At 39.0% G+C, this 26,150-nt stretch overlaps 1 protein-coding gene across 1 annotated transcript in view; it reads left to right on the top strand.

Annotated features, from left to right (window-relative positions):
* The window catches only part of GPR158 (G protein-coupled receptor 158), a 150,006-nt gene that overhangs the window by 113,445 nt on the left and 10,411 nt on the right, over positions 1–26,150 (top strand). The window contains exons 7-8 of the mRNA XM_042477554.1: positions 9,467–9,705; positions 25,014–25,152. Coding sequence (XP_042333488.1) covers positions 9,467–9,705; positions 25,014–25,152 — 378 coding nt within the window. The remainder of the gene's footprint in view (positions 1–9,466; positions 9,706–25,013; positions 25,153–26,150) is intronic.

Genomic DNA, 26,150 nt, shown 5'->3' with positions numbered 1-26,150 from the left:
GACTTGTTTTATATGTTTATAAATCTGGTTGTTTTTATTAAACATATTCTAAAAATATTAGTAGTAATAATATAGGATACTTGTCAATTCTATAATAGACAAGCTATCCAGTAATTTTGTTTACCTAAGAATAAGCTCCACTGTACATAGTTTGCACTTTTCTTAATCATGAACCTTGTCCTTGTGCACAAACGAGTAATACTTTTATTGACCAACCAAAATGTCGAAAATACAGTGTGCCCGCGTCATACTCTGAAAGCTGCACGGGGAGGAAGGGGTAACGAGTCCCATAGGGACTAATGGGGCGTGCTCCGCCACACCGCCATGCTGCCGTGTGCACAAGCCCCATTCATTTAAATGGGACTCGAGCATACGCGTAATTTGCTTTACACGGGGGAGTCCGGAACAGATGTCCCACATAAAGCAAGGGCGCACTGTACTTCATTCAAGCTTTCAATTCTTCACTGGCTTCTTCATCAGGCAAAGATGTTAAAACTCATACAGGAGAAGAAAAGTGACAATATTGGAGTCACAGGCCTACACTTTGTCTCAGATGTTACTTCTGTTGTCAGTTAAAATGATCTAGAGAGAGATCACAATGTAGGCAGAGGGCACTTCCTTCCTTGTCCATGTGGGGACTGGGGACAAAAGGGCAATAAAATACTGGTAATAAAATTTCAACTCCCTTAGCAACAAAAAAGTAATTTCCCTTGAGATCAAGGGAAGCTAACAAGAACACTGAATTTCTCAAAAAGAAATACAAGAAGAATTACTCAAGAATTTCCCCATCCTCACATGGCCTGAGAAAGAAGCCAGTAAAGCTTCAAAAGCTTGCATGGTGTATTTTCTGTATTTTGTTTGGCCAGTAAGGGTATTGCCCTTTTGTGGATTTTGTATTTTGTTGTATTTTGCTGCATGGCCAACACAGCTACCCCTGAATATGTTTCCTAGGCCTTGTGATTTATCTTTCATGAGTCCCAATGTCACACATTACACTGTATAGCAACCACATGAATAGCAAAAGCCTGCAAAATTAGCATCATAAAAACTTTTAAAGAATGTATGCTAGTTTTATAGGAATTTGGCATTCTAAATCAAAAAATGACCTCTGATTTGCTCTATCATGTACAGTTTTTTCATAACTTGCTTTGGCATTTCTGTGTTGTAACATGTGACTGTATGAAATGATTCTGCAAAGAAATATCCTGCAAAGAGTAAGAAAGGGTTAATGTCTTCTAATACACTTTCAAAACACTTTAATTTTCTGATATGAAACACGGAAATCTGTTCAAAGGCACTATTTATTTATTATTTACGGTATTTATACCCCGCCCTTCAGCCCTAAAGGCTTTCAGAGCAGCTTACAATTATTATTATTTTTAATTAGGCAGCTCCCTGCCCTCAGCCTTACAATCTAAAAAGACATGACACAAAAAGAGACGGGAATGGTGGTGGGGAAGGGGATCCGGTCCAGCAGTTCTTCTCTCCCTCTGAGGCCTGGACCAAGGCACACAGGCTGGAGGGAGAGCTCTTCTTCTTAGTTCAGGTCAGGCCTGATGGAGCTGAGCCTGCATCTCCCCCTCCATGGCTGGATGGCACCAGATGGAGTGGAGTGAGGGAGGGCTCTGCTTAGAAGACACTTGGAAGGCAAAGGTCCAAGCAGCAGTAGAACCAGCAGCTTCTTCTTCCCCCTAGCCCCAGATAGTCACTGTGGTCCTCTCATTCTCTCTGCTGGGGTGGTTTGCAGCAGAGCCCTGTCAGGTTCTGGTTTTATAGCCCTAGCAGGCATTAAATGAAATGAAACCACACTGGAACATCAATGTCCACACTTAATCAAAGCTGACCAACAACTGAATTGATAAAAATATTGAATTTGTGGGGGGGAAACCAGTTTGTAGGTTTTTATTGTTTTTTAAAAAAATTCAGCTCCCCCCCAAAAAACAAACATTAAAAACAGCCACACTATTGGAAAACGTGTTTTCATCACAGGCTTGTGTAATTTGCAGAGGTTCATTGGCTACAGCAAAGTCTGTCCCAGTTTTCATAGCTGGGTGTAAAGTTCTTTGGTTTGCATTGAATTTTTAATTCTCTTTTTATCAATCCTCATGTCATTTATCCTAATTTGACAGATGTGCCTGCCTGAAAATGAATTAATCTAAAATGTCAGCTGGCTACTAGCCCAAACACGTGTCAGCTAGGATTTGAGAATTTTATTTGGCCTACATCTGTAATCGAAGCAACTAATTGCACAGTTTCTAGAATACCACATATGTATCATGATAACAGTTATCAGCATTACTGCATACTTCGTGTCCTGACATCTCTGAATTTTGTAGGGTAGCTCCTAGCTAAAAAAAGGCCTTTTAAATGTGTTATTTATTATTTATTAAAATATTTATACTCTACCCAATATTAAGAGATTTCAGGGCAGCTTACAATAGCATCAAAACAGGTGTTAGACTAAAAACAGTAAGATAATTTAAATAAGCTAAAAACAAATATAAACAATATAATGAGTTACATATTAAGTAAAGTGCCATACCCAAATTTGGTTGGATCATTTGTAAAAAGTTGCTTGGAAAATTTGCATAGATGAAAATGCCAAATGTGTGCACAATTTCTATATTTTTTAAAAAAAATACTTTTTCATCATTTTTATTTAATAAAAACAATCAGACCATGGTGTGGAGAGAATGGCGTTTTGACTGAACACCAAAAGTTGTATAATTTGTCCATAGCCACGCTGGCTAAGGGATTCTGGGAACTAGAGTCTAAAAAAACAATCATCTTTTTGAGTCCTGGATTTGAGCAATGCATGGTTTGAAGATCTTTTTTTCAAATATGCTGCTGATGTTGTTTCTGATCCTCCTTCCAAAAACTTTCCCTAAGAAGCACCAGTCTCCAGTCTCAGTGTTCAGTCATTCTGCATCAGTTGCAAATATCTGCATTTAGTGGATGATGTTCTGCCAATGTCCTGCACCCTCTTTTGGCTAGATGACCAAACTGTACTGTAGCTCAGCATACCATCTCAGGGGGCCCATTCACACTGCATTTTAACCTGAGCGCTAATCCAATTTTAATGAGGGTCATTCATACTTGTGTCGGGGTTTCATGACCCAAATCGGGGGGTTGTTCATACTTACTCCAGGGTTTTCTGACCCGAATTGTGCGTGGCGCAGTGTAAATCCCCTTTAACCCAGGGTTTTTGTCATGGATTTTCTTGCGGTTCTTTTTGAAAGAACCGTTTTTTAGCCAATGGGAACTTGAAAATCGCTCCCATCCAATTTCTTCCTTCCTCTTCCTCTCCCTCAGTCACCCCCCATTCTTGCCTCCCTCCAATCACCTCCGATTGCCCCCTCCATTCTTGTGCTTCCTCCTCCTTCCTCCACCATCACCCCTGATCTTGCCTCCGATTGCCCCCTCAGTCCTGCTCCTTCCCTCCAGCTACCTCCGATTGCCCCCGCAGTCTTTCTCCTTCCCTCCAGCACCTCTATTTCCCCCTCCATTCTTGTCATTCCTCCTCTTCCTCTCCCTCAGCCACCTCCACTTTTCCTCCCCTTCCTACCCCCCCCCTTCTGCCAGGATAATGGCATTTTACCCTGTTGGCACATGTGAACTGAATCCCAGGGTAAAATGCCACAATTGTGGCAAATCAATGCCACGGATAGAATCGATTGTGGCATTTCAGGGAAACAACCCGGTTCCCACACCAGGTTATTTTTCAGTGTGAATGGGGCCAGAGTAACTGTATATATTTCTGCCTTTGCCAGCCCAGCATCTTTCATGACAGTGTAGATTTAACACATTGTAGCCTATTTATAAGAAGCCAGTGTGGTGTTGGACTATGACCCTGGGAGACAAGAGTTCGAGTCCCTATTCAGCCATGGAAACCCAATGGATGACTGGGCAAGTCAGACTCTCTCATGGTATATAGTGGGGCATTTGTTATTGTTGTGTGCTTTCAAGTCATTTCTGACTTATGGTGACTCTCAGGCAGGGTTTTCTTGAGCAGGTTTGTTCAGAGTGGGTTTGCCTTTGCCATCCTCTGATGCTGAAAGAATATAACTTGCCAGTTTCCATAGCTGAGCAGGGATTTGAATCCTGATCCCCAGAGTTGTAGTTCAACTTTCAAACTACCTACACCATGCTAGTTCCTGTACTTTCACATAAATGTGCATAGGATTCCATTGTCATTGATGCAAAATGAGTTGCAAGACTTTTCATATGATAACAAATTTGCCTGGATGTAAATTATTATTTTTTGTCACATTAGGAATTGAATTTTCATCAAACTCAGGATTTCCATTGATCTTTTTTTTTCTTTTTTCTTTGGTAAAAAGCTTGACTGTTATAATAAGTGGCTGTGAACTAATTTATTCTCTTTGAAATCCCACAAGAAGAATTGCATTATTCCATGTTAATAGTACTATAAGTATTCTTTCCAGCACTGTATCTCAAGGCTCTTAATAAATTGGACAGGACCAGGTAAAAGGCAAACGTTATTGGAGAAACTACTTTCATTTACTGGAGACTTCTATTTGAGAGCAAGAAAAGCAGTTATTCAATGGTCATTAATAATAAAAATTATTAAGCTGTGATAATGAAAATGTGCTTGCTTTTGAAATGAGCAGAAAATCAGAAAGATAGGGAAATATGAAATACTAAAATTAATATTCACATATAAATAGGGACCTAAATTCAATTGTTAGTCTTAACTAGAGAAGATCCATTGAATCAATAGGACTTATGTAAGTGTTTGTACCAATATCCTATTGATTGACTTATCTAGTGTTGTTGGGACTACCTTTTGGATTAGTTCAAAGTGTCCGTGTGCTATCTTTGATGAAGATTATGTGAATGACACCCAGTAAAAGCATCCTTTATCTGAAGTGTTGCCCTTTCCAGATCTGGTTTAAGGGAAAGGACCCATATGTTCCAACTGTCCCAGTTTGGCACAGTTTATCCTCTGCCATCTCATGTTTTTCAGCTACTTTTTAAATATCCCACTTTCTTTCCTCCCACTTTCCTCTTTTCTCTTCAGTTTAGCTGAATTGCTGAAAACTGAGCTCAAATTATATACTATATAAGGGATACCATTTTACTAGGCCATTGCACATAATGGCACTTGAGCATCCAGGATTTTGGTATCCACAGGGGGTTCTGGAACCAAACCCCAGCAGATACTAAGAGCCCATTGTACTAGAGAGCTCTAAAAATTATCCATGTTATGAATATTTGCATCTTGAATGCCACCCAGGGATCCAACCTGTACAGAAAATAGACTAATTTATATCTGTTAGCATTTGAGGGGGATGGGATATATCTGTTTTAAAAATACAGTCAGCCCTCCACTTTCATGGGGGGTCTGGAATGGAATTTCACACATATTCAAGCCCCATAGGCTTGAATGGGGGCACATGCCTATGAGCGGCTGCAAGTGTGCACCTTGGACACATGCCCCATTTTAATACTTTCTGTTTGCTCCTCACGAGTAAGTGAGAGTCACAGATAGGAAATCCATGCAAACCAAGGGGCAACTGTATGGTTAATATAAAAAATACATTTCCTGCAGATGGAGACACTTGCCCTGAGAGAGGTTGTGGTTTTTTGAAAGCCATTATAACAAAATAAATAGTAAAAATTAAGAAGTTGTCTAAGGAGTAAAAGTTAGTTTTGATAAATGAATCTGCATCCAAACTGGCAGGCTCAGTGCTGCAAGGTTTTCCCACTAGAGGTGTGAGTTCAGGTGAAGCAGTAAGCTTCCTTTTGGACCTGAGATCAGAAAGAGAGTTTGGAATGCCTTGCTCGAGCTGGCTGTGCTTCAGAAGAGGATTACTAGAGAACATGACTCAGATCTATTTTCATGGTAAGCTTCCTGATAAATATTGACCTTGAGATCTTTTGTACTCCTTGTTATGGAAAACCCTGATAAGTGGAAGAAATAAACAAATGGCTTTTGGTGAGATTGTAATCTCTTGATTTAAAAACAACAGCAACAATTAGCTTCTTGTTGCACCAATGCAAGAAGCTTCTTGTTGCAGCAGTGCACCACTGCACAAATGATTCATTGGTTTGGTGAGACACTAGAATTCTCTGGTTGAGTATTTTAAAATACTACTATCTAACCTGCAAATCCTAGGTTTCCATAGGATTTTGCCAAGGTAATTAAAGTGGACTTGTAGTGCTACAGTTGTGTAATATGAAAGACCCCTTATTGGAAGGATTTCTAGTTATCTTCCAAAACCCAAACATGACTAAGAGGATGGTCTGTGTGTTAATACACAACGTTTTATATGAGGCCCACCTCCCAGCTGTAAAATTGATGGATTTAATACAATGTGTTTTCATGCATTCTCATAAGACAGAGTGAGAAACACTGATACTTCCAACTATTTTAAAGAACAGCCTCCACAGCCCATCAGTATGGGCCATGTGGGATTGGCTGATGGGGCTTTAAACCCAAAACATCTGGAGTGGCAGACACCTCTGATGTAAAATATGACATATACAAGCTCCTGATTTTGCCCAGAATCTGTAGATGTTTCAGGGGCTACTGCAATGAGCCTTGGAGTCAATGCAGCCCCTAGTCAACCCTTCCTTCTACATTATTCATGCAGCCTCTAAACTACAAAACCCATGAGACAATTTGATTTACAATCCCCTTCCCGTCCTCTATTCACACACACACACTGCAAACCTGCAGGGCATATGTGGAAGTGAGAAGCTACTAATGTGGAAAATATTCAGAACATTACTTTAAAACTTCAGCTTTCAACTAGAGAATAAAATTTGGGGTACAAATGCTCAATTTCCCATTTGTAATATGATTCACTTTGCAGACTTTTTAAAATGAATAAATGAAATAAAGATTATTATTCAATATTTATAATGTTGATGGCCATAAGAAAGAGGGCATAATATTTTGAAAAATCTATGAGAGCGAATCTTTGCTGCAAAAGTAGCTTTGATTTTTTTTGCTGGTTCAGTGGTTTCTAGAAGTTTTTTTAAATCTCATTCCTCCAAGTTGCTTTGCTGATGAGATACGGTTGTAAGAAACAGGACACCTGGATATTCTAAAAATAATTGGTGTCACAGATATTAAGTTAATCCTTTCATGATATACTGTACACTGTATAGATACAGATTCAGCTAAAGATACCTTTGGGTTTTGCTTTTTGTGCTGCACTTGTCAAATATACCACCAAGGGTGTTTTCAGTCATGCAGGGCTTTCCTTTTTCCAAAGCATTTCTGTATGCCATCTGCAGTTTCTGGGGAAAGACGCTATTGAAAGCACTTGAATTTAAAGAGGAAAATCTGGATTTATAGTTTAAAAGATATTTCACTGAGTTTACTTTGATCTGCAGATTTCTTGTGGTATTTCTAAACAGAGGTTTCTAGGGAAGCTATATAAATGAATGTACTGTATATGTATAGATGTTCAATAGAAATGTCTATCCTGCAGAATCTTATAAAGTTCATTTCAGCTGTGTAACTATCCAGTAAATCCCATTCCACCACTGTGCTTATGAAACCTTCCCCTCTTCAAATGTATCTTTGCTAATGTATGCAAAATTTCTAAATCTGAAATCACACCCAGCACCAGCTGTTTCACAGCCTGAATAAGGAACTACACCCCCTTTCAATCTGATATATAAAGGAGGACAGAGCAACCCAAAGCGAGTTGATCTGACATTTTCACAGCCCTGCAGGTTCACTATGACAGGGTAGGAATTGGTAATAGGGTTGCTTTTCAGCTCCTTCCTCAGTTGATCTTTGATTTTTTTAAAAATAAGTCTTCCATTGAAAGTAAGAGGGAAGTGCTAATCTGTAGGTGGAATGCCTTATAGGAAATGTGTTTGAAAAGGAAGCGTGTGGATCTACACCTCATGTTCCCCTCCCTTGAAGATTTTTGTCTCAAATTATGGGAATTGGGAACCCTTACAAGGATATGCATAGAAATTTCAGAAGGTGTTCTATTGGGCCCCAGGATGGGCTTGCCAATGAAGAAGCTCCATTGTGCTGGTGGAGAGGCTTTTCAGCTTTTTCCTAACCTCTTTCAGCTTTTTTGTGGGGGCTAACATTGCTCCCTTAGCTCCCAATCCTCCAACTGTCTCAATTTGGCAGGGACAGTCCCAGTTAATCCTCTGTCATTCCAGTTTTCCTGCTGTTTTTAAAATGTTCCCATTTTTCTCTCATCCTCCCACTTCCCCCCTTGTTCTCCAATTGCTGCAAACTGGCTTCAAAGTGTAAAAGTAGTTTGTACTCAATTAACTCAGCTTGGTGAACTGGAGAAGCGGAGTGGAAATTTGTCCTTCCCAGTAGAGTCAGCCAAAAGCAAACTGCTGCAGCCTCTCTTAGCTTGCCTTTTCTTCCTCATTAATAACTTTTGCTATCTTGACCACACCCTGTTCTTACTTGGCCACATATTTCCCTGTTTTCATCTGTGAAATGTTGAAGAATATGTTAGCCACCTGGGAGTTGTTCCCACTGAACTAAAGGGATTTACCTCTGGGTAGATTTCATAGCATCATACTGCTGGAACTGCAAATGCAAGGCCTCAGGTTACGTTTTATAGTAAGTCTTAGAAATAGCTGTATTTATAAACCTATATGACCACCATTTATACCAATTAATAAATATAGTGAGTGGGACCAATACTGTATTGTTTTTTTTTAAATGTAGCAAGTAACATTTTCTACTTACTTCTGAATGATGCTTTGGGGGGCTTTTAGATTAATTTTCAGAAGAATCAATCAAATTTTATGCCATTCCTTTATCAATCTTAATTTTTTTTAGAATCATAGAGTTGGAAGAGACAGCAAGGACCATCCAGTAGGTAATCTAAATCAAAGCATCCCCAACAGATGCCCATCCAGCCTCTGTTTAAAGACATCTAAGGAAGGAGACTCCACTACACTCCAAGGGAGTTTGTTCCACTGTTGAACAGCCAATGAAAAAATAATGAACAATTTTAACTGCATCATCTGGAGTTGCTAAAAATCCAACCAACCACTAATATCAACAGTAATAATTCACATGCACCCCAGTTTTGAAATGAAGGGTAGATTCTGCAGTTAAGAAAGAAGGGCAATACATGTTTTACTTGTATATGGTAATCTAATGAAACAACCCTGAATTTGATAAATAACTTTTTAAATGAAGGATGTGTGACAATAGAAATGCTTAAAGTGTCATTTTAAAAGTAAATAAAGCAAACAAGATATCACTTTTGAAAGGAGCATATGAAGAACTGTTAACCCAAGAGTAGGTAGCCTGTGACTCTCTGGATGTTGTTCAACTGCAATGTCCATCAGTCCTCATTGCTCAGCCAGTAATGAAGGATGTTGGAAGCAGAGATTTGGAGCACCACATGCTGCCTACTCCTGAACTCATCCATAAGGAACTGTGATGACATTTGAAGGGGTGAGTGTCATATTGTAATTCTTTGCATATTTCATTTTGCAGGGTTTTGAAAGTGTTCCTTTCCCGAACGGTTCAACGAATTCCGTACATGACAGGTGCACGAGTGATGAAGATGCTGGCTGTGATTTTTCTGGTAGTGGTTTGGTTCCTTATAGGCTGGACCTCTGCAGTCTGCCAAAATTTGGAGAGAAACATTTCACTTGTCGGTCAAGGGCAAACATCGGATCATCTGATCTTCAATATGTGCCTGGTGGACCGGTGGGATTATATGATGGCTATTGGTAAGTAGACAGCATTGCTATTAGTGATGATGTTTAGTTCTGCTAAAAATGTAATTGCCCTTTTGTTAGTATTATACTAAAATCTCATAAATACAACAGTTTGATCTTATTCATGTTTATTCAGACGTAGCTCCCGTTGAATTCACTAGACATTACTCCCAGGCGTCACATAGCAGCCTGTAACTCTTTGGTAACACATTGACCATCTCTTTTGTAACTGAAAAATCTTCAAATAAAATGCTTTTTAAAAAATAATTCAGATGATTGGAAGGACAACAAGAGATTGGAAAGGTCAATTTAACACATAGCCTTGTAGGTAAACATGTATCACTGGATAGTAACAAGAAATGAGATTGAGATATTGGGATCAATGGGACAAGTTAGTCTTCTGGCTTAACTCTCATTGCTTTTAGTGGCTCGAATCTAAGCATAACTAACTTTGATGGTATATTCAAATCACTGAGACTAGCTATTTTAAGTTTAAGAAATTACTCTGAATAAGGAAGTGAAACTAAGGTTCTTTCCCATCTAATTTATAAGATATTGTTCCTCAGTGTGGTGCATGCAGTATGGGTTTGTCTCTCTGTGTCCAGACAACATTGGGCCTGTTGTTGGTTGTAGGAGTTGTAGTTCAACACATTTGGAGGGTACTTTGTTCAAAAAGGCAGATTTAAGTTGTCGCTCTAGAGTCTGGGTGATGGGAATGAGAGCTTGAAAGTTATATTTTTTGGACTACGAGTCTCAGAACTATCTAACCTGTGTGATCATGAGTCTGAAAGATTTTATAATGTGTAGTCTAGAAAACAACTTTTTCCAAGTTTTCTCTGTAACTGAGGGATGTCTAGATAGGATCTGACCTATAACCTTCTTGCTATAATAACTGGGCCTATTTTATCTCTAACATTTCGATTATATGCTGCCTTTCTCTCAAGAGTGGGACAAAGTAAGCTTGTAACTAAATAGGACCAATGTGATTAAAATACAACATGAAAAAATAAAAATAAAGATAGTTTAGAACACAATATAAAATACTGCTGATAAAATAAAATACAGCACTAGCTAATTAAAAGCCTCTTCTGCAGGAAGGGAAATAGATGCTAAAGGACTAGTTGAATAAAAAGGTCTTTTCCTTCTGACAGAAAGACAAGAAGGAAGAAGGGAGCCATCCTAGTAAATATCCTCAGGGATTAGGAGAAATCACTGGGAAAAAACCTGACCTTCACTCCCGCATAACACTGTTTTCTGCTCAGTTTTCTATAGGGGAAACTACCCTAAAGCAAGAGTACTGTAGTTGAACAGATATTGTAATACATACTTTCCAACAATTCACAGAGGAAAACCAGGTCACATATGGCCAAGCAATATCTGATGGCAAAAGATATTAATGAGGAAAAACATTTAAGTTAAGAAAGGCTGCAGCAGTTTGATTTTGCCTGAAACTACTGGAAAGGGCAAGATTCTGCCCCTTCCTCTCCTCCTGCTCCGTTAACTGAGTGCAAACTACTTTTGTACTTGGAACTCAGTTTGCAGCAATGGAAATAAGATGAGAATAAAAGAGGGAAATTGTAAGAAGAGGGAGAAACTGGGACACTTTATAGGACCTGAAAAAGTGGAATGAGAGAGGATTAAGATTTCCAAAGCAGGACAGTTGGAGGGTATCTAATTACAATTTCATATTTACCAAAATGTTTGATGACCACTGGTCTGTTCAATATTGTCTTGGATATCCAGGCTTAATCCTACTTAGAACAGACCCACTGAAACCTTTTCAATTGTGACTAACCTAAATCTTTATTTTAGTGGATCTACAGTATGTACAGCTTAATCCAAATCAGTGTCTTCCACTGAAGTGTGTAGTCTATTCTTTCAGAAATGAGGTGTAGACGATTTCAGTGCTAACACTCAGAAGAACGGGAAGAGTATTACCAAAAGATTATTATTTTGCTTTAATTCTCCCTTTCTCCAGTTGTTATGTTAACCATGTTTGTGTTTGGTCTCATGTGCTATAGTATTTTAAAAATCATGTATTAGTAATTTTAAAGACAGCAACTTTGCTTCATTAGCTTCGAGAAGGCAGCCTGAGAAGGGAAATGAAGTGAAAAGCCAGTTTTCCAGATCCATGGTTCACTTAATAGCTGCAAAAGATGTGAGGTCAGAACTCAAACAAAAACAACAGAAAAGGTCTCGTAAATGCAATTTAGAAGTGAGCTTTTGAGATAGACTATATAGTATAATTAATTAGCTCTGTAATCTGTGGTTCAGGCCAACCAACTAGGGAAAAGGTGACCTATGTCCAGCTGCACAACTGTAGTTCTCCCCCAGTATATTTTGCAAACATTACATGTGTTCTGTAATTGCTGTGTAAATGTATGGTGTACTCCAATGGTTAAGTAGCAAAGAGGAAAGCATTAATCAATTAATTGGTGCAATTTCCCAATTACTAGCTTGAAAGTCAACCGAAAATACATATCTGATTAATTAGTGGTGTCCAGCTGGGCACAGTAACTGCTGCCATTGGGACATGTGTGACTGCTGTTGCAGTGCGGTTGATCTTTTCACTGACTGGATGAAGCCATTGGTGGCAGAAAGAGGGTTCATCTGGACTGGACCAGTAGAGAAGGAGAGTAAACCACTGGATTGAAGAAAGGTTAGGGGAGGAAATTACATTTCTACTAGCAAAGTTTTCATATCTGTAAAGAAATCATACTTCCATGAAGTGTTTCTATAGTTATAAATAAATACCCATGCCTATTTGGAAAAAATACTTAATTAAAAAACAACCCTTTATTTCTACAAATACAACACTACAAATACAAAAGATAAAATGACAGGAAACAACAAAGAACAGCATCAAAAAGCAAGAAAGAAAATTAAGTAAGAATACAAAAGTAAGATAAGAAAGAAATCACAAATAGAAACCACAACCCTCCCCCCAAAATAGACAAAAAAGAAAGGAAAAACAACTCCAATCTACCTCTCATCCTATCCTCAAACATCTCAACATAAAATATAGACTTAAAAAACAATGACTTCCTCTCCCTCCAACATTTAGATGTGTTCTCTGAAGCTTCCATTGCAAGTTTTCGTCATATTTAATTCTGTTCATCCTACACTTCTATGAAACATCTATGCACTTATTTTCTCTTATAACTATAAAATCCTGTAACTTATACACAAATATTTTGATTATTTTCTAAGTAATATTCAGGTGTTATATACATATTATTTTGTATATGTATACATCAGTAATTCTATTAGTAAGTATCTATAGTTAATAAATTTGACAGAAGTAGAGAGAGAAAAATAAATGAGAACAACGTCTGTCTACTTTCTATGGTATTTTACTTAGATTACTTCCCCCCATTTCCAAGTCAAAGATTGTGTAATCTTTTCCGAATCCTCTAAATATCTGTTTGAGCTTTCATATCTGCTTAATTTATCCATTTCAACCATTTCATACCTTTAATTCCCATTCTTCTATATCTGGGATCTTCTCTTTTTTCTATAATTTAGCATAGATGATTCTGGCCACTGTTATCATATGAAACAATATTCTTTAATGTGTTTTGTTCATCTATCAAGTTTAACAAGAAGATTTCTGGTTTACGTATTAAACCTATTTCTAATACCTTATTAATTGTCTTTTGTAGATACAAAAGACAATATTCTCTTATTTTGTTACAGGTATACCATATTTTTGTATTACTATAAATTTTACTTAATATGTTTGGGGTCAGATCCTTTCAGATCTTGACATCTAGTATAACTTAATCTTTTTTCAATGTCTTTTCCCATTGCTCTGTATCTAAGGTATGACCAACATTTTAACATTATTTTTTTATAATCTCATCCTCGGTGGATAATTTCAAGAGGTATTTGTAAATTTTTGATAGAAATTTATTATCTTCTGATATCAGAAGATTTGCCAATTCTGTATTCTTATCCTCTAGTCCAGTGATGGTGAACCTTTTACAGACCGAGAGCCCAAACTGCAACCCAGACCCCACTTATTTATTGCAAAGTGCCACGCCCCTCTGGCTTTCTAGTGAGAAACTCTGGCAAACTCTGTGCTAGAGCTGTAGCGGGTGACCCCAAACTCATGAACCCGAAGGCCCATGGCCTGCCAGAGGACAAGCAGAGTCAAGGAGACCGAACTGGCTAGAATAAAAAACGCTTTATTGTCTGCGCAGGGCAGCAGCACACCAACGTAGGTGTCACCAAGGCTGCAGCATCGATGGCTTCTTGTCACCCCCCTTTTATGCCCTTCGCAGAGGGCTGTTTTCTAAACAACAAGCGATTGGTTGCATTCACTGTTCACTCAATGGTCCTGTATTTTCTTCTTGGCATTACATCTGCTTGGAGCCTGGAATGTAGAGATAGCTAGCTACTGCAAAAGAGATACTTAGCTAGACTGATCCTGTTCTCTTCCAAGGCCACTTGCTAAACACAGGCCATTGTATTCAGAGCCCTCCAGAGGAAGGAGGGGGTGATTATGTGAGTGTGTTTGCTACGGCCACACACAGAAAGAAAGAGTGGGGGCCAGCACAACCCATTTGCACTTTACTCTGTAGGCTCAATCTATGGGCCTTCTGCAACTATTGATTCTTTTGCAAAGCAAAGTACAGAAGCAAGAAAGCATTATTATTATTGTGTTCCTATCAGAGCGACAGCATGTGTGCCAACAGAGAGGGCTCTGAGTGCCGCCTCTGGCACGCGTGCCATAGGTTCGCCATCACTGCTCTAGTCCCTCTTTTTTATCTGTTTGTAATATTTCCTTCAGTTGCAAATATTGAAATCAATTCATTATTATCCCTTCTTTTCCCAACTCTTCTCTTGATCTTGATTTTCATTTAAACACATTCCCTCATTTGGTTACAATATTTTTATATCTAATCCACTTTTCATTTCCGTATGGGTCTGTTCTAAATTGTAAGATCCAACAACCTTCACCAATAATCTCCAACAGCAACTTGCTTAAAAGCAGTGAAGTTTATTGAGATATGAATGAAAGTGATCAGACAGACTTTTTAGTGAACTCTGAAAAGCAAATCTCAAGCCTCAAGTTAAAAGCACTCCTGGCTGGCCCCCACTTTTTTTACTCTCCCGCCTTCTACTCCCCACACCTCTCCCTCCTGTTTGCTTCCCAGGCTAGAGAAAGCAGGGTGACCTTGGAGAAGCTCTGCAGATGTCTCTTACTAATTAAACAGTGCATTCCAGACCTATGCAATTATCCCGCCAAAGCATCCCAACCCCCATAGCAAAGCAAGCTGGCAGACTACAATTTTAAGCCATTACAACAATATGAACAGTAACTACAGTGAATGGGAATATTGATTAGTTATTGGCTTTGGAGTTCTGACATAAATAGAGCTTTGTGCGGTGAAGCCCAAAGCAGTATTTTGGGACAGATGATCTTCTTATATTTTTTCCATAGTTTCAACAAGGCATTTCTTATAAAAATCTTTGTTAACCTTATTGTAAAATATCTAGGCATGCCACTCACACCTCAGATTTGTCCCTTCCAATTTTAACGTATTAATATTTTGGACCGTCATCCAGTCTCTGATCCAAATTAGACAACTAGCCTCATAATAAAGTTGGAAATTCAGTAAGGATAAACCTCCCATCTCATTTGCATCTTGCAAGTATTTTAATCTTATTCTTGGTTTTTTATTTTCCCATATAAAAGTGTTTATTTCTTTCTGCCATTCTATAAAAGGTTATTTATTTTTAATTATCAGTAATGTTTGAAACAAAAAAAGTAGTTTTGGAAGGACAGACATTTTTATAGATGCGATTCTACTGTGATACCTTTAATCCTCTCCAATTTTATAGATCTTTTAAAATCTGCATCCAAGTTTTCTTATAATTGTTTTCAAACAGATCTGAGTTCTTATTTGTTTCCAGGTATTTTACCTTTTTGTTTAAACTAAATCCTGAACTCACACTTAACATTTGGTTTTCTTTTTGGTTTATGTTTTTTGTCAAAATTGTTGTTTTAGTTTGATTAACTTTCAAACCTGTAGCTTTTTCAAAATTTACCAATTCTTTCAAGTAATTCACTTTTTTTATTATTATAGGACCTAGTATCCCCAGCAGTGGCCAGAAACCACACTGGCTGGATAATGTTGAGAGCTGTAGTTCAAAATAATAATTTTTCCTAGCTCTGTGAATATTACATTTAAAGGTGATGATGAATACTTACAAACTGAAATAGACATTTATGCAAGCACATCTTACTTGCTAACTTGGAACGGTCTAAAAAGAGTGTGGTATCACCTGGATGCTGCCGCTAAACTATCTTGCAAATTCTGAATGGATTCAGTAGTAAATCATTATTTATATAGATTTATAGTAAATCAGCCTTCCCCAGTGTTCTCCAGATGTTACTGGAACCAACTAATGACATGACCATTGGCTATGATGCTTGGAGACAATAAAATTTGTCATGTACATCTGGGAGGTGAAGGGTACTGTAGCACTCATGCTCTGCTTGTGTGCTGGCTACAGGAAAGTGACTGGCTAATATGTAAACTGAACACAGGACAAGAAAACAAGCTGGGCATTGCACTGATACAATATGATGACTTTTTTTTGTTTCTATGGGAGATCCAGATTGGGGAAGGAAGCAGGCAGACCATTGTATTTGGGCACCCCTTTCTGAATTCCATGGAGCTAACTAAAATTGAATGTTGCAAACACAATTGCACGTTAGGTATCAACATATATATATTTTTACCACACCACAAATTATGTATTAAATTTGACAAATATGCATTGTCCAAATGTTCCATGCTTCCAAATTCCAATGAGGTGCCAATGGAAGACTTGATTGCAGCACTCTTCTGCCTGTGCTGCTCAGAATTTCTGCAGCATTTGATGTAACCTTAAAGCCTTTAATAAAAATAAAATACAAAATAGAAGCAGATGCAATAAAGAAATTACCCTGCTGTACAAAGAATTTCCCCTTTTGTTCCCTACTAAATGGGAACAGTGAGCCCTTGGAATCTGCTGGGGTTTGGTTCAGGACCCCCTGTGGATGCCAAAATCCATGGATGCTCAAGTTCTGTTATATACAATGGCATAGTAAAATTGTGTCCCCTATGCAACATGGCAAAATCAAGGTTTGCTGTTGGGGATTTATATATTTTCTGAATATTTTCAAGCTGTGGATGGTTGAATCCATGGATGGATGAATGCATGGATATGAAGGGCTGACTGTATACATTTGAAAATGTGTGTCAATGCTTCTTAACCAAGAAATACTCAGAGGTGGTAGAAATACATTCCATTAAATGAGAGCTTTGGAAATTTACTGTTTGGACATACAGTTCCTAGAAGGCATGGCCTCTAGCTATAACTTGTAATTCACAAAAATTACTTTTCCTGGCTCTGCATGAAATGTTGGGAACTGTTCATTCTGTAAAGCTGCTGCTGCCATTGTTATTACAGTTCTGTCAATAGGCCTACCTGATTTCTCTTGCTTTCACATACATATTTCTACCTAAGGTCGTCCTTTTTGGGAGAGACAAGAGGAAACCCTCATTACCTTCATCCAGTTTTTCTTATTCAAAGGTTGTGTGGATGATTCATTGCCTCGGAAGCAAAGTTTATCATGGTTATGAAAGCTTCCTGCTCCTTATGGTGACATTTGTGTGATATGTTTCCAGTGGCAGTTAATACAAAGTGACCTTTTGCTTTTCTGAATCTGTTCAAATACAAAATGCAATGCACTGAACGGTTGGGGGGCCAGAGGTAAGTATTTGCGATACAAGCTGATTCCTGTACTATATAGCATGAGTCTGACAGTTTAGGTAGCACCCTAGAAGTGAAAATATGTCACTAAAAAGGAGCATACCCTCCCTCGATATGCATAAGCTAATGTATATGCATACGTGTATATGCAGAGATAAGTATTGTTGATTTTTAAATAGCAAAACAATGCATCATCATTATAGGGAAGACTGTACCTTGGTGACCTGTCTTTCTCTTCAGACTGTTTTTCAGATGTTAATACCTCAAGGACCTCTCTCCTTTTACAATCTTTAAACTAGGCTTGAACTATACATTTCACCGCATTACTTTCCCCCCAAAAATATAGCATTTTTAAAAATTACAGCCATGCTAGATGTGGGATTCTGGGAGTTGTATTTTCAAAAGTGATTTTCACAAGCTCTGCTACAGGATGCCTTCAAACAGAGGACTGCCCTCTTTAAAGTAGGTGCCTTAGCTGCCCTAAAGTGGGATACAAAGCCACCTTATTGCAGTGTCTGGCAATATGTTTTATAATTGGCCTTGCGTATCCAAAGATTCTTTATCCATGGATTCAACCATCCAAACCTGGGGTGTCATGTCTTCAGGGTCCAGCATGGCTGCTCTCAGAGCAGACCCTGCAGAGCAGTCATGCTGGACCCTCTGGATAACGCAATGCCAACCCCCTCAGCAGCAGTCTGGGCTGGCAGGCATTTTGCAGATTGCTCTGAAAACAGACTGCTGTTTCATTTCTTCAAGATAACAATTGTCTCAAAGTGGCCTTTGTTCTTATTGTATAAGCAGAATTACAGTGCACAGTCCAACACCCACATAAAACTTGCAGTAATTTTTGGTCACATCTGCAGATTATTCTATGCAAATTGTTATGTTAGTCTGGAGTTAATTATATGAACCTGATTCTCCACCCTCTGGCCCATTTCTGCAAGATAGATTTAAGTTGCATAATTGGTGCTTTGGGTAATAAATGGTTTTTTCAAGCAGAATGATATATATGTTATTGCTAATTAAATAATTTTAATGTGAGGCTTAGCTAGAAGATGTATACTTTTTAGTCTTTTTTTGCACTAATAAAGGATTCCCATTTTTGTGGATTTTCCAGATGTAATGCTAATAGTTTTCTTTTTCTGCAGTTCATCCATTTTCAGACTCCAAACTCTATGTGTAAGCTTTGGAGATATTTGGCATATCCTGAATTCTATCATTTAGGCATGGGCATGGGGTGAAATTTAGGCCACACCTGGCTGACCATCACCCCATTGCAAACATTATTTTAATTTTTAAAAATGGGAAAAAAAGCTCCTTCCATGATTTCTATAGGCCATACATGGGAGCCAATGTGTCAGCTCTCTGGTCAGCTATTTTAGACTCAGGTCCTGCTTTTTTCTCTCTCCAAAACTATGGCTGCACCTGCACTGCAGAAATAAAGCAGTTTGATACCACTTTAATTGCCATGGCTCAATACAATGGAATTCTGAGATCTGTAGTTTTGTGAGCTATTTAGCCTTTCCTGTCAGAGAGCTCTGGTGTAACAACAAACTCCCGGGATTCTATAGCACTGAGCCATGATAGATAAAGTGGCGTCAAACTGCATTATTTCTGCAGTACAGATGCAGCCTAGTTGTGATTTTCTATCAGAAAAAGGCCTCTCTTGAGACTAAATGAAGCCAAGGGGTAAAAAACAAACAAAACAAAACCATTGGCAGACTTGCCTCCTCCCATATCTTCAAGATTGTACAGGTAGTTTTTCCCAACCTGCAAGAACTTCCTATCCTTCCAAGTTGGCAGGAACAGTCCCAATTAATCCTCTGCTGTCCCAGTTCACTCTCCACTTACTTCAGTTACTGCAAACTGAATTCCAAGTGCAGAAGTAGATTGTATTCAATTAACTCAGCAGGGAAACAGAGGAGGGAATAGCAGAATCTTGTCCTTCCCAGTAGACTCAGGTAAAAGCAAACTGCTGCACCTTTCCTAGCTTGCATGTTCTTCATTAATAAGTTTTGCCATCCTGACCACACACTGATGTTTGAACACACATTTTCTTGTTTTTATCTATGAAGGCTGAAAAGTATGAACCTGACATCGTCCCAATATGTTGGATTATTCCTCCTATTAAACTGATCATCATCCTCAGGCAGAAAAAGTAACTTCCAAGCTCAGACCAAAAGCCATAGAGAAACCCAGCCAATCAGTATAGAAACTTCAGTTTCTCAGTCAGAGATGTGTGAATCTGACAGCTGGTGAGGCAGAGAAGCCTTGTGGTATCACTAACAGGGTGCAGGGAGGTGCAAACCACACCAGGTGACACCCTAAGAGAGGGCAACACCACTGTTCCTTAAACATCTGCCTTTGGGCAGAAATGGGGTATGGGGTTTGCCTGCAACCCATTAAAATGCTAAAGAGATGGTGTGAGTGGGGTGAGACTCATAATGTGGAGGAAGAGAAAAGAGAGGCCCCAGGTTTTTCAAAGATATAATTTTAATTTTGCCAATTGTTTGGGTCACAGCTATTCCCATTATATTCAGTGATATATGGGAATTACATTTTATGAGTTAATATTAGTACTAAAAACATTACTGTACTAATGATTCTGTATGGTGTGGCATGGGAGGAGGTCAGTGGAGGGGGATGACACCAGGCTTAGTGAAGTCCATGGGAGTTGGGCACAGAAGTCCACAGGAGAAGGGTGCTTTTCTTCTTGCTTCAAAGAAAGGTCTAGTCCAAGATCTGCTGTGCAGTTCCTCAAAATGTTTGCGGTCAAAGTCAAGGCTTTGTTTGCCCAAGGATTCTTGAAAAGAGGAATTTTTGCAACAGCAGACTTGATTTTTTCTTATGCCAACAGCCTTACCTAACAGCTCCTCAGGCAAAGGAGCAGATGTTGGCATTTGGCCCTCCCCCCCCCCCAATAGAGTTTGCATATGGAAGAAGAGGGGAACTGGGTGGTAGCTACTGTGTGTGGGGAGGTATGATGATATGTTTTGTTTGGTAGTCTCTAGTGCAAGTTTGCCCTGTAGTGTCTGTTTCCAAAGTATGATGTGGGCGTCACAAAGGAGTATGGACATCTGCCATGAGAGAGATGAACAAAGGCACAGAGAAAGGGTAAAAGGAAAAGGAGAGAAAGAAGAGGAAGTAGAGAAGCAAATTCAGATGGCATAGTAATTGTTGCCAAAATTCTCTTTGCAATTCCTTTGCTGTTAAAACAGGAAAACATTTCTTGTGAGTCATGATAGGCATGCATCTTTTTCTTTCACTATTTGATATGGTTATTGTTTTTGCATCTTGGTTAAAAATGAAACAGTGAGCTCAACATCTTAATCCTAAATGTTTAGAGAAATTATGGATGATGTAATTCTACATATCTGGAGGGCACCGGGTTGGAAAAGGATGGTATAGAGGGTCCCATATTTTGAGAAGGAGCCATTTTAACCTATAAGGTTTCCAATTCATTGTAGAGCTATCTGTCAGTTACAGAAATTGCATTTTTTTTCTCAATGAAGCAAGAACTTGCTAACAGAATAGAGGGAATTAAGGCAGGCTAGAGGTCCAAGCCATGTCAAACTTAAGAGGCCCATTGGAAAGTCTTCCCCAACAAACAATACAATTTTAAATAATACAAACACATTAAACTGTATAAATAGAAAGGTTAAAACAATTATGCATTAAATTTTAAAATGTATTTAAAAACTTTAAACAAACAAAGTGTATTTAATGCATTTCTTAAAGCCTTCATGACCCCTCATAATGTGTATGTGTGTGGGGGTAAAGAACAATCTAATCACAGCTTTTGATATGCTGTGGCTGTGGGGGCTATGTCTAAAAGACATAGCCTAGAGAGGTTTGCCTGTCAAATGATCAGATGGGACTAGTCAGATATAAAGAGGTCAAAATAGAGTTGGATGGGGGCATTTATGAAGAAGGGGATAGAAAAGATCTGAATAGCGCTTGGGGACCTGAGCATGTTGAAGGAGTTCCTGGAGAAGTGTTGTTGTGTTTGAAACTGAGGTTTTACCATGTACTGGGTTTATTTTATGTCTTACTGTAAATCTTCACTACTTTTCTGTTGTGTACCATATTTTCTATCCTTTACCATCAATAAAGCTTATGCTATAGCACTAATGTGTGTCAGTGTTTGGCACAGAAAGAACCCTTGGAGAGGCCTGAAATGACACACATTTCTGGAGTGAGACAGTGACCTTGGTCAAGTCACTCTCTCCCAGCTTTGAGGAAGACAGTGGTAAACCTCCTCTGAATGCATCTTGTAAGAGAACCATATGATAAATTTGGCATAAGTTGGAGATGACTAGAAGGCACTTAACAACAGCAACAACCAAAACAAGCCTGGGATGGCTCCTTGAATATTTAGACTAAGCCCTGGAATGGATTCATGGATCCACTGGCATCATCTGTCATTGATGTTCTAACTGAACCTCATGGCTTGGCTGGGACCAGTCTCGGCAGTACCAAACATGCAGTGGTGGTCTGCCAGCAAGCCATCTTTGTTCTACACATCTCTTTGCTGGATCAGTAATTCTAGAGATCAGACTGTAAGTATGTTTAAAGGATTTTCAGCTTGAAGCTTTCAGACTTAAAGGAGTGCCTACTGCCAACAGCGCTGTTCCTTCCAAAATGCTGCATATTTAGGTCACCAGCATGATCACTTAAGAACACTGTGATATGGCCAATGCAGGAGAAACTGTGCTTTCTTACTAACAAATTTGTAGAGTGCTGTAAAAATTCCTTACTTATTTTCCCCACAAGAATAATATCACCGTTGACCTATGAAATGGCTGTATTAAAATTGGCTTTTGGCTTATGGAACCTAATGTCACCATAAACCTGTTAGGCTGCAGTCTTGGGGATGTTTACTAGTTAAAGTTTATTTCTGTGTCAGTGTGTTTCAGACAGCCTTGAATGCCACTGCTTAGCAGGTTCAGACATATTTTGCCTTCTGTAAATGTCAGCTCAATATGACTATATTCCAGCAGGAGAGCAAAGCTGGTTTTGTTTTTGTTTTTCGTATTATTAGCCATCCTAAGTGTCTTGGGTCCCATACAGGAGAAAGGCATGATATAAATTAAATAATAAATAAAATAAAAAATATAATAGAAGTAGAAATATATTCCTAACATGGTGGTATGAATATATTCTAGGCCAGAGCTGCCAATTTCTTGATAAGATTGGAATGCGATAACAAGGTCCTGTCTTTTTCTAGTACATATTCTTATTTCTCATTACTTATGGACTCTTCCAGGTGGCTCTTTCAATAATGATTCATGAAAGCATTTTAATTTAAAAGAAGCTACTCCATCTGAAGTCCAATCATTTGAAAGAAAACATTCATGAGTCTTGGGAAATGCACATTTGAAAACTGGCTAAAAGAGAATCCTGTAGTTTTTTGGGGGGGGGGTTTAAAAATTCTATATGGGAATAAATCATAATAGCTACTTCCATGTGGAATAAGACAAGATGTCAGGGAATGCTGGCTTACCTTGAAAGAGCTGCATGTTGGAAGTGATGAGAAATCTCTTTGATCTTGCAGATGGGTTGGAATGGAGAACGTTCTTTTGTCCTTTGATGATGCTGAAAAAGATGGCTTTTCATCAAAGCTTGCAACTGAACTTTTAAAATCCCCCACACAGCATGGCCAGTCTCTGGAGATTCAAAATAAGATAATTTTCCTCAAACTCTTTCCCCACTGCTATCAGTTTATTTGCAATCAGTGGAAATTCAGCAGATTGGGGGCATTTGGGGCATCATTGAGGGACTGCACTTAGGATGTTAGGGAGCTACATGTTCAAGAAGTTTTTATGTGGTACATCAGTAAAATGGATCTTGTCTTCCCATACTTAAAAACTGGTGTGAAGGGTGGTCAATATGTTGTTAAAATGCCAGATGAAGAAGTATGTTATAAATATATGTGATAAACATAAAGTTAAATGGTATATTTAGCACGCTTTTTGCAGTGGTGTTCCCTAAATTGGTGTTTATAATAGTATGTGTTTTTCTTCACCTGTATGTATTTCATTTAGAGTAACTTGTCTTATGACTGGTCACTGGAAGGTGACTACAGGCTTAATTTGCAAGTCTGCTAGGGCACATATCTCTGAGGAAGTCCTGTTATGAGAGGGAAGTAGATTAATCTTAACACCTAGTTTTACACTTAACTTCTAGTTTGAAATGCAGCATGGATGGGTGACAGAAATATATGGGAGATATCAGATATCTCTGTAGCCCTATTAAGCTCTATTAAGGTGAGGTAGGGCCTCCAGAGAACACAAATATACAGCACTAACAGAATTGTACAACACAGTGGGACAGGGCATGTCCCAAGGTGCATGTTGATACACACATTTAGTAGTATCGTGTCTTTCCTATCTAAGTATGAGCAGGACCAAGCAATTTTATTCTACAAATTTCTGGCAGATGTAAATATTCTGTTCTTTTGAAACTCCAAAAGGGGAGTGGGTAAGCTAGAATGGATTCCATGGTTCACTGGAATGTGTGCAAAGAGGCCTGACTAATGTATGGGATCCCATTTAGGCACGTGAGCAATCTAGCAGAGTACAATGCAACGCTGTCTCTTTTTAACCCGCCCACTTGGCTTCCATGTTGATCTTCCTCCATGGCACTCATGGAAGCATGGAATCCCAACAAGCTTACATTGGCCTAAGAGGAAGTCAAATTCCCTCATCTAGTGCAAACATGAGAACCAAGTGTAGATGAGATCCCTTCCTTCATTGGCAGCTTCAGTTGTCTGTCTGTTGAATGTTTTCATGTATATATAAAGAAAGGGAGAGTGGGGAGATTATCAGACGGGGTGGGGGGGAGCTGGGAGTAAAAGGCATACTCCCAGCAAAGTCGTGCAATCATGCTGAAGATTTTCAAACATATTGCACTTATCCAGGACTTATCTGGTGAAGATCCAGGAATGCTTCAGCAGCAAACCATTCATGGAGAAGTCCCAGGAATGGTTTGTTGCTGAAGCATTCCTGGATCTTCATGGGTTAAGTCCTGGATAAGTGAGACATCAAAGCTTACTGCACTGCGCTTCAGGGACGTTCTCAGAACGGAACGAAAGGGAATGGAATGAGTAGGGGATGGATTTTACTGCACATACCAGTCCCTCACTCGTTCCGTTCCCCCTTTCTTCCATGCCCATTCTGTTCCAGAAGGGAATAGTTTTTGAGAACTGTTCTGAACAGTTCTCAAAAATTGCCCCACCTGGAACAGATTAAGAATGGAAGAGAGGGGGAATGGAACAAGTGAGGGACTGGTATGTGTGGTAAAATCCGTCCCCTACTCATTCCGCACTCGTTCCTGCTCCTTCCGTTCCGTTCTGAGGCTGGACCGAGTAGGAACAGTGCAGTAAACTCCATTATCTGAAAATTTTCAGTGCGATCACGTGACTTTGCTGGGAGTATGCCCTTTTCTTCCCCAATTCCCCCCGCTTGATAATCTCCTGGGAATCATCCAGATTTCTTCTCTTATTTTTAAGCCAAAAATGTTAAAAACAACATTTCTTTCTATTCCTCTTTCAGCTGAATTTGTATTCCTCTTGTGGGGTGTTTATCTCTGCTATGCAGTGCGGACAGTACCCTCAGCGTTCCATGAGCCACGTTATATGGCTGTTGCAGTTCACATTGAGCTCATTATATCTGCTATATTCCATACAATCAGGCAAGTGACCTATACTGAGTCTTACTTCTAAACTGTCTGCTTTCAAGTTTCTTCTCACAGTGCATGTTAAAATGTTTATTTACTATAAAATGCATATTGAAATGCTCTCCAGTGAAAGTGTTTCTACTACAAAGTAAGAAATTATTTAACAATATTCACAAACAACATGTGCTCTCTAACTATTTACAGTTTTCTCATGGTGGTCTGTGATCCAGAATGGAATCTGAGTGTTGGACTAGGACTCTGGAGACCAGGGTTCAGTTCTGCACTTGACCATGGATACCCACTGGGTGAACTTGGGCAAGTTACTCTCTCTTAGTCTCAGAGGAAAACAGTGGCAAAACCCCTCTGAACAAATCTTGCCAAGCAGATTCCATGATAGGTTCACCGTAGGGTTGCCATAAGTCAGAAATAATTTGAAGGCACAGAACAACAAAAACAACACGATGATCTGTTGAAATATTGCTTGTGTTACAAGTAAAATATAGGCTGGGATCCTGTTCAGTACTTAGGATGTCCTATATATATATATCATCATCACAATGCATTTTTATCGTCATTGCACACACAATCAAAACTCCCCCCAAACCCACCTTCTCAGCAGTGCAGTCACCACAAAATGGCAATTTCTGTATTATGGGAAAGCAGGTGGATGAGCAAAAATGCATCCAGCTATAGGAAGATCACTGGACATGGCATCTCTCATTCTCCTGCTCTCTGGCAGCAAGGTAGTGGCCATATTGAAGGGGGTATGTTGAAAAGTTAGCTTTTGGTTGGTAATATTGGGAGATCTCTACATCTCTGTCTCCTAGTTCAGGATCTTATCCATACACTTCTCTTAGCAAATCATAGAATCATAGAATCGTAGAGTTGGAAGAGACCACTAGGGCCATCCAGTCCAACCCCCTGCCATGCAGGAAATCCAAATCAAAGCATCCCTGACAGATGGCCATCCAGCCTCTGTTTAAAGACCTCCAAGGAAGGAGACTCTATCACCC

Source organism: Sceloporus undulatus, chromosome 6 (assembly GCF_019175285.1).
Source record: "Sceloporus undulatus isolate JIND9_A2432 ecotype Alabama chromosome 6, SceUnd_v1.1, whole genome shotgun sequence".
Classification (NCBI taxonomy): Eukaryota; Metazoa; Chordata; class Lepidosauria; order Squamata; family Phrynosomatidae; genus Sceloporus; species Sceloporus undulatus.
This window is presented reverse-complemented; position numbering and strand designations above follow the sequence as displayed.